Source organism: Zea mays, chromosome 8, assembly GCF_902167145.1.
Source record: "Zea mays cultivar B73 chromosome 8, Zm-B73-REFERENCE-NAM-5.0, whole genome shotgun sequence".
Lineage (NCBI taxonomy): Eukaryota > Viridiplantae > Streptophyta > Magnoliopsida > Poales > Poaceae > Zea > Zea mays.
This window is the reverse complement of record NC_050103.1, coordinates 23,547,792-23,557,406: the sequence shown is the minus strand read 5'-3', so window position 1 is coordinate 23,557,406 and position 9,615 is coordinate 23,547,792. Positions and strand designations below refer to the sequence as shown.

General features: G+C 44.1%; 1 protein-coding gene and 1 long non-coding RNA gene across 2 annotated transcripts; one reads left to right on the top strand and one right to left on the bottom strand.

Annotated features, from left to right (window-relative positions):
- The first annotated feature begins 4,602 nt into the window (after positions 1-4,602).
- Positions 4,603-5,542, top strand: LOC100286082 (RALF). The gene has a single exon (NM_001158970.2). It carries the CDS (start codon positions 4,716-4,718, stop codon positions 5,142-5,144), a length of 429 nt encoding a protein of 142 aa, NP_001152442.1. The 5' UTR covers positions 4,603-4,715; the 3' UTR covers positions 5,145-5,542.
- Positions 5,543-9,106: 3,564 nt separating this feature from the next.
- LOC109941638 (uncharacterized) lies at positions 9,107-9,330 on the bottom strand. The gene is made up of 2 exons (XR_002264334.1): positions 9,246-9,330; positions 9,107-9,164 (listed from the first exon to the last, which is right to left on the bottom strand). It is a non-coding gene; the product is annotated as an uncharacterized lncRNA (long non-coding RNA).
- Positions 9,331-9,615: the final 285 nt, after the last annotated feature.

The following is a 9,615-nucleotide window of genomic DNA, read 5'->3' as shown; positions in this document are numbered from 1 at the left end:
CCTAGCATCTCTCATCGGATCAAATAAATCCTCAATGCGGGGTAATGGTTACGGTAACATCATTAAGGGACCTATGATCCACACACATCCGCTGTGATCCGTCCTTCTTTTGTACAAACAGAACCGGTGCTCTCCAAGGTGAAGACTCGGACGAATGTACCCAGCCTCTTGCAACCCCGTTAAGTGCTTCTTGAGTTCCTTTAGTTCTTCTACGAACATCCTGTATGGCCGTTTACAAATAGGAGCAGTCCCAGGTAAGAGATCAATGACAACTCAACTTCTCTATCTGGTGGCATCCCTGGTAACTCCTCTGGAAAGACATCCGGAAAATCCTTAACCACACGAATGTTGTCACCAACAAACTTCCCATTTACTAAGAATGCCGCTAGTCTGATGGCGGTAGTTACTGTAATTTCACCTTCAAATCTTTCTCCTTTGTAACTGGTGAGTTCTATGGTTCCTTTAGCACAGTGTATAAACTGCCTTTGCCTTTCTTAACCTTGACATACCAAGGATCATGTCTATACTGCTCTCTTCTAACACTATAGGGGTAGCCCATCTGAGTTAGAAACACAGGGTAAGAAAGGAAGAATTGTAGACAAGGCGAGTAATTACGAGGAATGTTACTGCGGGGGATTTATTAGCTAAATAGATTAGTGTGTCACCTACTAAAGCTAATATATTACCTTATGGCGATACATGCTAAGATGCCCGTCTATACTATTTTAATCAATCAAAGAAGCAAATCAGACATTGATCATCAGAACAATCAACCAACATTTTTAATAGAGAAAATAATTTTAATTTTTGTCTTAGGTCTCCTATCTCTTAAAAAGGTCATAAATGTAGGATTCCAAGGTGTGAAATCCATCTTGTCTCAGAGTAGAAAAGGTAAAAATCATCAGAGTAGAACAGTAGAAGGTGAGACAGGATCAAGATAAGTATAGAGAGAATCAGAGTAAGGTAAGTATAGAATGAATCAGAAGAAGGTAAGTAGGTAAGGGTTTGTCCATTTCTATCTAGGTTTCGTCCTACAGTCAACATTTCCTCTGATACCACTTCTGTCACACCCGGATTTAAGGGACAAATCCGGGTGCATCTCATATGTGCGCCAAAGGAGACAACGTATATAATAACAGAGTGTATAGAGATAAATGTCACAATATAATCAAAGTACTTTATTATATAGCGGAAGTCTTACAAAATAAGAGATAAATATCACAGGATCTAAAATCTATCATTGGCACCAGAAAGCTGACTGGGAGACGCCACCTAGATCAAGTTGAATGCCTCAGTGTTAGGCAGCTCCTCTTCGATCACCTATTCTTCTCCTGTGAGGGGTGTGAGACAGCAAGAGTGAGCTCACATACGTTCATAGCTCAACAAGTCGTGGGGAATAATGTGCATGAACTCACCAAAGGTGGGAGTTCATGTGAAGTGTAAGGCTGATCAACAAAATAGAGGCTGAAGCTGAGCATTGCTTTTATAAGTTGGTCAAAATTTTATTAGCAGTTACTAAGTGTAAGTAAATACCAAACCTTAATAATAATAAATAAGGTAATAGTAAAAGAATCCCAAATGCGATGCAAATGTCAAATTAAATTTAAGTTCCATAAATTAATCATGTGAGGGTCCGAGCTGCTCATGACCGTGAGCACGACTAGTATACCAGTTTTACACTCTGCAGAGGTTGCACATCTTTACCCACAAGTCATGTTACCCATCTGCCAAGAGATGGCCAATCCCATACACCTCTACCGAGGAGGCGAGGCAGGGTAACTCTACGAGGTCTTTACAAAGTTCCACTAGCTTCAGAAATCCCGCTACAGTTTATAGGAAGCTCCAGTGCAGGAATCCCTCGCTTGACCGCCATCGCAACAAAATCAACCCAAGGACCTCCCTACACTGACCACTCCCCTACTGCCCTTGCCCCTTTCAGGTAAGGAAGTCATCCACTAGCTTTCCTAGTTAATCAGCCAAGGGCGTCCCATTATACCCTTGTGGTAGCACTGTTTTCCCGGGTGGTCGCTCCATGTTCCCATTAACATAATGATCTTAACATGAGCAGTAATAATAAACAGATAATAAAAAGTGTAGTAATGAATAGTGTATCTCTATACCCAAAACCACAATAAGCGATAACAAGTACTACCCAAAAATATTTAGTGGCGAAACAAGGTATAAAGATAGCCAAAACTGGGGTAACCTATTGGGTCCCATCAAAATTAACCTTGCTGATCATTATAATTAATAAGAACATGGCTGGTAAAAAGTAAGTGATCAAGGGCACAACTTGCCTTCAATGAGCTCCTACTCAACTACTTCTACTTGCTGAACCTCAGAATCCACAGTGGCTTGCTCGTCTACTCGCATCAACACAATACATACATAGTATAGTATAAATTAACAACACATCAAACAGATAAATAAAATATACAATAAAAATCTACACATTAAAATGAGATCATAGGAACTAGAATCATTAAATTTGGAGTTATAGATTTCAAGTTATGAATTTCCTAAGGTTTAATGTGCTTGAAATAGGATTAAATGAGAAATTAATTTTCTTACTTTTTTCATATCAAAACAGAGACACTAAATGATAGGCAATAATACTACAAAATTTTAGAAATTGAAATGGTACAATTTGGAGCTAAAATGAATTTTCTATTCATTTTACAAGTTTCTAGATTTGTTTTTTTAAAACGAATTTCTATAATTATTTCTCTGTTTTTAATCTTCTCTGGACTGGGCATCAATTTTCAGAAAGGCAGGGATCTTGTCGCAAGATTCCTAAGACACAGAGCACAATGTAATAGGACAGCGGGTTTAATTCATGAAATTCACAGGGGTTCTTTAACAAAATTGACCCGCGAAGGGGTACGGGTGATTCTCGGCCGTTGGATCTAGTTTTAGCGTGTGGGATTAGATCACGAGGCGGTACGTGTGCTCGAACGTCCGATCAACAACGAACGGTCTGGATTTAATTATGTGATATACGATCGTAGCCCTTGGATCCGATCAACGGTCACGATTTAATCGCGCGAATAGGTATGCTATCATCTAATCTCCGCCCTCCATCAATAGATCGACGACGGTCGACCCTTCTAATCTTGGCCCTAAATCGTGGAGCTAACGGTCCGCGCCGCTTCCTCCCCACACCCTTGTTCACCGGCGGCGGTCGATAGAAACCCGAGCGCCGTCGCGGTGCCATTGACGGCGCCCTCGATCTACGCCCCTAGCTCACGGTGCTTGCGCGAAACACTATTTTACGCAGAGAACAAGGATGCGGGAGCGTTGGCGGGGTAATTACCATAATTCGAATGGAGTTCTGTCCTGTCCGCGGCGCACGGTGGAAGAGCTTCGACGGCGAGGGATTCCGAGAGCTCTGGCCACCAATCCACGGCAGGGAGGACACCGGGTCAATCCCCGACGCATGGCGAGACTTACAGACCCGAATTCGTGGGCGCGACGGCGGTGAACACGAAACCGGGCCGGCGGTGGCGAAGGCCTCTCTCTCCCTCTGTGATGGTGGCTACGGCGAACTGGCAGAGGGGTAGCTAGGTCGCGAAGGTAGGAGGATAAGGAGGGGGAGGCGAGCCCGGCCGTGCTCCCTATAAGGTCGCGGTCGTGGTCAAGCGCACAATGGACTGCGCGCGGTCTCCGTGCCCCCGCCATGCGCGGTGAAATCTGTTGAGGGAGGTGGGAGAAGGGAGCGCGAGGCGCCCTGGCTGACGCGCGGGTCCGACAAGTCAATGACTGCGGCAGCGACGTTAGCGCGGGGGAGACGGTGGCTGACGTGTGGGGCCAGGTAGTCGGCGCCCGGTGGGCGCGCGCGTGGAGATTTCATGACTGGGCCGCGCGAAGGGAAAACGTGAATTGGGCCGGAAAGGAGGTAGTCGGCCCATGTGGCTTTCTTTTTCTTTTTCTTTTTCTTTTTCTGATTTCCTTTTTCTTTGTTATATTTTGGGTTTTCAAATTTGAATTCAAATTTTATGGTGAGTTTCACCTTTGAGCAAATGAACAAATCCAAATCTTAATATAGAAATGATATATTTTATTATCTATATTTTTATTCTATATATTTTTTGCCACATAGTATTCCCTTGGTAAAATAAAAAACCCGTGCGAAAATGGGTTCCCAAACTAGACCTAATAGCTAGTTTGGGAATCCTAATTTTCCAAGGGATTTTCATTTTTCAAGTAAAATTAGTTCGTTTTTTCATGAGAAAATAGAAATTCCTTAAAAAATTGGTGTTTCCAAACTAGTCCTTCCATTTCAAATTACAAGATTATAAAACTTCATTTTAAAAAATATCAAACGACCTCGGACATTGACATAGCGTATATCCAAGTTGTGTTTGACCAAAAAAAGTAATTTAAAACCATCTAGAGACCCGAATGTTGGTTTTAAATTCTCAGAATTTAAAATCCAACTCTTTTCCCACATGCAAGTCTGCAAATCGATGCAGGCGGCCGCGCGAGACACGCGGGCGCCCCGTCCAGGGCAGCGTGCGGTCACCCTGTTTTCTCTCCCGTCCAGCGCCATCCTCTCCAAATGGCCTCCCCGTGCTCCTCTTCATCTCCCCCTCCTCCTCCCCTTCACAGCGAACCAAGAGAGCAGGGTGTGGGCGAAGAGACCCCAGCCAGTCGATCGTTCAAGAAAAATACCAGCTTACCAACAACAGCAGCAGCAAGCCCACCCGTTCGACGACATGGCCCGCCTCGGCGCCGGCGCCGTGTTGGCGCTCCTAGTGGCGGTCGCGGCGGTGGCCGCGTTCCTCGCGGTGCCGGCCTCGGCGAAGTCCGGGGAGCTGAGCGCGATGGGGTTGCTGGCGGCGAAGGGCGGCAGCGGCGCGGGCCCGCAGAAGTGCTCGGGCGCGGTGGGCGAGTGCGACGTGGACGAGGCGGAGGAGCTCGGGCTGAGCGGCGGCGGCCTCGGCTCCGACGACGCGGTGCGGCGGACGCTGGCGCAGCGGAAGCCGACCAACCGGTACATCAGCTACGCGGCGCTGCGCGCGGACCAGGTGCCGTGCAACAAGCGCGGCCGGTCCTACTACAGCAACTGCGAGGCGCAGAAGGCCGCCAACCCCTACCGCCGCGGCTGCTCCGCCATCACGCGCTGCGCCCGCAACATGAACTGAGCCCAGCGCTAGCTGCTGCCGGGGCGCGCCGTCGTCGCCGAGCCGGTCGGTCTGGTCTGGTCTGGTCTGCCTGCCTGCCAGGTCACGCAGCCTGGCTCCACCGATCGCACACCATACATTGACGTCGTCGTCGCGGCCGTACGTGCCGTTGGACGGTGGAGGAGGCGGTGGCGCTACGACAGTATATATATACACAATTACACATACACACCCCAAAAAGAAAAGAAAAAAACTACTGCCATTGCTGTCGTTGTGCGTAGCTTCTCTCTATATATATACCCGTATTTAAATTCTCGACAAAATTTGTTTGACCACGGTGATCTGTCATATATGTCGTCCATTGATTTGTGTTAATTTGACAAAAGACGTTGAAAAGAAGCTGCACTACTCTACTGTGCATCAGATTATCTTGTTTCCCGCCTTCTCGCGTTCCCGAATTCAGAAATGGATCAAAATTAAGAAATGACGTAGGAGCTGGCGAACTGCCATTTCTATTTGCAAGGCTAAAAGCTGGGCATCTAGTTACACCACACGGCCCAATTTTATTGGTCACCGTGCCGGCGGTGGGCTGAGACTATGGGCTACCATTTCCAGGCCGCGGTTCTGGCCTGCAAGAGTAGTATCTTCTGAAAGAAATTACTGTCCGAATTCCTTTGTGAGTTGCCGCATTATCCAATGCAAAAATCTCTTGAGAATATCTGGGTTCCTAGAATTTGGGTGAAACCAAACGCTGCCTGGTCTCGGATTTATTTCCACACGTTTTATGCAAAGGACATGTCCCAACCTTTTCTTTACCTGGGGAAAAAAACACGGCGCCGCTTTGTTAGTGTGTAGTACGACGCAAGCAGAAGGGTATAGCAAGGTAGGCTGCTAGGTATTTTTGTTCAGGTCCATCCCATTATTGTCGCTTGTTGTCAGCCTGGTCATCGTAGCCCATTGCAGGTGATCCAGTACGTGAATCGTGTCATGATCCATTATATTCCGGAATATGTTGCCAACTGACAGTGGAGCTCGAGAGGCATGGCATTGGCATCATGGCGTTTGCCGTTTGGCTTGTGTGGGGCAGGGTTTATAAAACCGATAGAAACCGCCGGACCAATTTGTTGAGAACTACGTTACCACGAATCACCAGGTCCGCTCTCTTCCCTCCTGTCAGCAGTAGAGGCACAAGAAGATGTAGAAAACCCGTCTCCCTTCCCATAAACACGACAGAGGAAACACACGAGACACACTAGTAGAGATCTTATCATCGATGACGTTTGTATTGTGTCACGGATTATGCAGGTATCGTCACAGATAAGGATTTGTGACGAATTTGTGATGATTTCAATTTGGTCATAGAGGTCGCGTCACATTTGTTGTGTTGTGACGGACTGCCCATTTTCGTCATCGATGTGTATCCATTCTATGACGAAATACGCGTTGTCATGGAAGTGATTTCATTCTATGACGATCAGGTTTGGTCATGGAGGAAGGCACTTTTCCGTCATAATCCGTCGTCTGCCCGGGCAAGCTGACGGCGTCGTTAACGTCGTTTGCTTTCTGTGACGGTACGGTATCGTCATAGATAGAGCCGTGTTTTGGTCATTAACAGCCGTTTGGAAGGGTCCCGATGGCGTATGACGTCACCGCTGACGTGGCTAGTGACGTGGCAGCTGACGTCAACGCTGACGTGGCTAGTGACATGGCAGCTGACGTCAGCGCTGACGTGACATGTTTTATTATATGCCACTAGTTTGGTCACAGATGTGCAGAGAATAATTTTATTGAAAATTGCAAAAGATACTAATGAGCACACAATTCCATATTCCGTAGATAAATAAAACTAGTATTCCAGTGAGCATACAAACTAAGTGGACAACACTGAACTTCACAGCATCACCACTTGACTTCACATTTCTTCCTGAGCTGGTCGAGTTCACCTTGAACAGCAGCCGTCGCTTCAGCTGCAAGTTGCTCCCGAAGCTCACTTTGATTTGATGATGATGACTTGGAGGATGCCGATGTTTTGATGCCAACGCTCTTTAGGAATTGGTGTGAGCTGCTCTAGGACAACACCTTGGACACAAGGCGCACACTGGATGCTGGCATCTCACCTTCAGCAACAGGTTCAGCCCTCAAAGCCTCCATATGAGACTGAAATATCATGGACAGAAAACGGTTACATGTTAATGCTAATGAGCAACAGCAAGATGCCAATTGTTAGTTATTGCAATAATTTGAGAAAGACATATAACACAAGGTGTTTATAATGAAATAATAACCAATGCTACACTGACAGAAACTAATTGCAGTTGACATTTGATTTGGAGAGGTAAAAATGCGAAGATTTAGGCACAAATGATCTCTGATATCATGTTCCTTTCTAGAAGACTGTCAGTTGGTAGTAGTATAATGCAATAGAATTTGCTCAGATCAAATTCGCTGTGAAAATTTAAAACGTTCAGAATAACTAGATCGGCAATTAATATAAATTGTTTCCCCACAGGTAGATAATTCGAAATACATCCTACAAATAATAATTCAAGCTAATTTAATAGACTGTAATATAAAATTAGCAAAAAAACACTACATGCATCAGACAGGCAATAGAGTGAAGACAACAAAAAATGACAAGCATGGTATGCTGAAGTTGACTACTATTTTGATCAGACTTATTTAAACATCATACCAAGATATCACTTATTACATTAACTAATGCAAGTTTGGGAACAGTCGGTCATTTGTTCTGCTCGGATAGTCTGGTTATGGTAATAATCTTCTTTTACTACAACTTTCTCTGTATTTTGCATAATCACATCCACAGTAAACTCAAAGTTCAGAAAGAGCTAATTCGCAAGAGACATACATGGTAGCACAACAGATAAATTGGATCAGACTAGGATCGTTCCAGTATTCATCCCAACTGCCACTCCAGGATAGTGTATAAAAGTGGAGCCTGAACTAGCAAGAGAATAAGCTCATAACAAGGTTCCCAAATGATGTTACTTCACTATTTCACTAATGTAATAACATGGTATAAGTGCATATACAAACCTACTCTTAGCTTTATTCTCACAGTATGCTCTTAGTGAAAATGGCATGACAATTAGACTTCTAGAAACACTAATTAAAAATACCTTATTAAATCCTGCTTGATCAATTACTGCCCGAACATTTTCTGACATGAAGTCAACACCTAAAACTGTAATATAGTCACATCCTGCTTCAAAGCTCAGATCACAAACACAAAGGTTCTCCCACACAGTTGCCAAATAAATATATAAGACAAGGGGACTGTGATACTTGATTATAGGGTAGTAGGGCACCTAGTTTGCTCAATCGGCTAGGAAGAATACTGTTGAGTGCTACTGCTTCTGATGAGACCGAAGCCTGAGTGATCTGCTACTTTTTTTGTGACAATGCACTTCAAAGTACCACCCAATAATGGTGTCAGTTATATGAAAATGTAGTTCAAACTTCAAAGGCTGACAGCAACCAATTCATAGCAGAGAACGACCAACCCAACGGCAAGCATTTTTATGCTAAACTGGATGTATGAACCTATTGGTATGTTGCTGTTTTAAATCTTCAGGGTTCACAAATGAAATTATGTAGAGAAAACATATTACTGCTATGTTTCTATTGCAAGTTTAGAATTAAGGGGGATACACACTTCATAATAACAATTCATCCTCCCAAAATCTACGCTAGCACACTATTTGTCCATGGTTTTATCTCTAGGATGCCCCTTTATTTCTTTCTTTTTTACTGCATCAGTCATGTGACTACATGTTTTCATGGTTTTATGCTTCCAGTTATGGTATTAGAAGGTTACTTCCAAGTTCCAAGACAAGTTTAACAACATTCAGATTTCTAGGCGTTTCAAGATTTCTTTTACCAAATTCAATGATTGAAACAAAGAAAAAAGGAGGGAAATAATATACAGCCATTAACCTCTTTGGTACTCAGTATATTTGCGCCCTTGATATCTCTATGAATGACACCTTGTTCATGCAGATAAACAAGACCTTCCAACACCTGGTCATATAAAAACTGAAATCAGATAAAAATAAGGGGAAAAGAGAAAAGTAGTAGTATTACAGTAACCACCACAAGCACCTGAGCAATGTAAAGAGCCACCAAAGATTCAGGAATAGGTCCGAATTTGTTTGGCTTGATAATATTGGAAAGTGAGCCATTCTCCACATACCTGCAGATATCGATATGCTATTAGAACTTCCATGTCGAAATTCACTAGATGTATGGTAGTGTTTGGTTCACTCTAGTTAATAGGAATGGGCTGCAGGTGCTATCGGTTGCTAAAGATAAATAGTTTGGTTCTCACGTTTTATCTGCAGATGGAATGGGCTGCAGGTGCTATCGGTTGCTAAAGATAAATAGTTTGGTTCTCCACATACCTGCAGATATCGATATGCTATTACAACTGCACTAGTTTGGTTCTCACGTTTTACCAACCAGTTGCTAAAGA

Bases quoted from the DNA above. Each gene is read 5' to 3' on its own strand.
- LOC100286082 (NM_001158970.2), top strand. From the start codon at position 4,716: ATGGCCCGCCTCGGCGCCGGCGCCGTGTTGGCGCTCCTAGTGGCGGTC.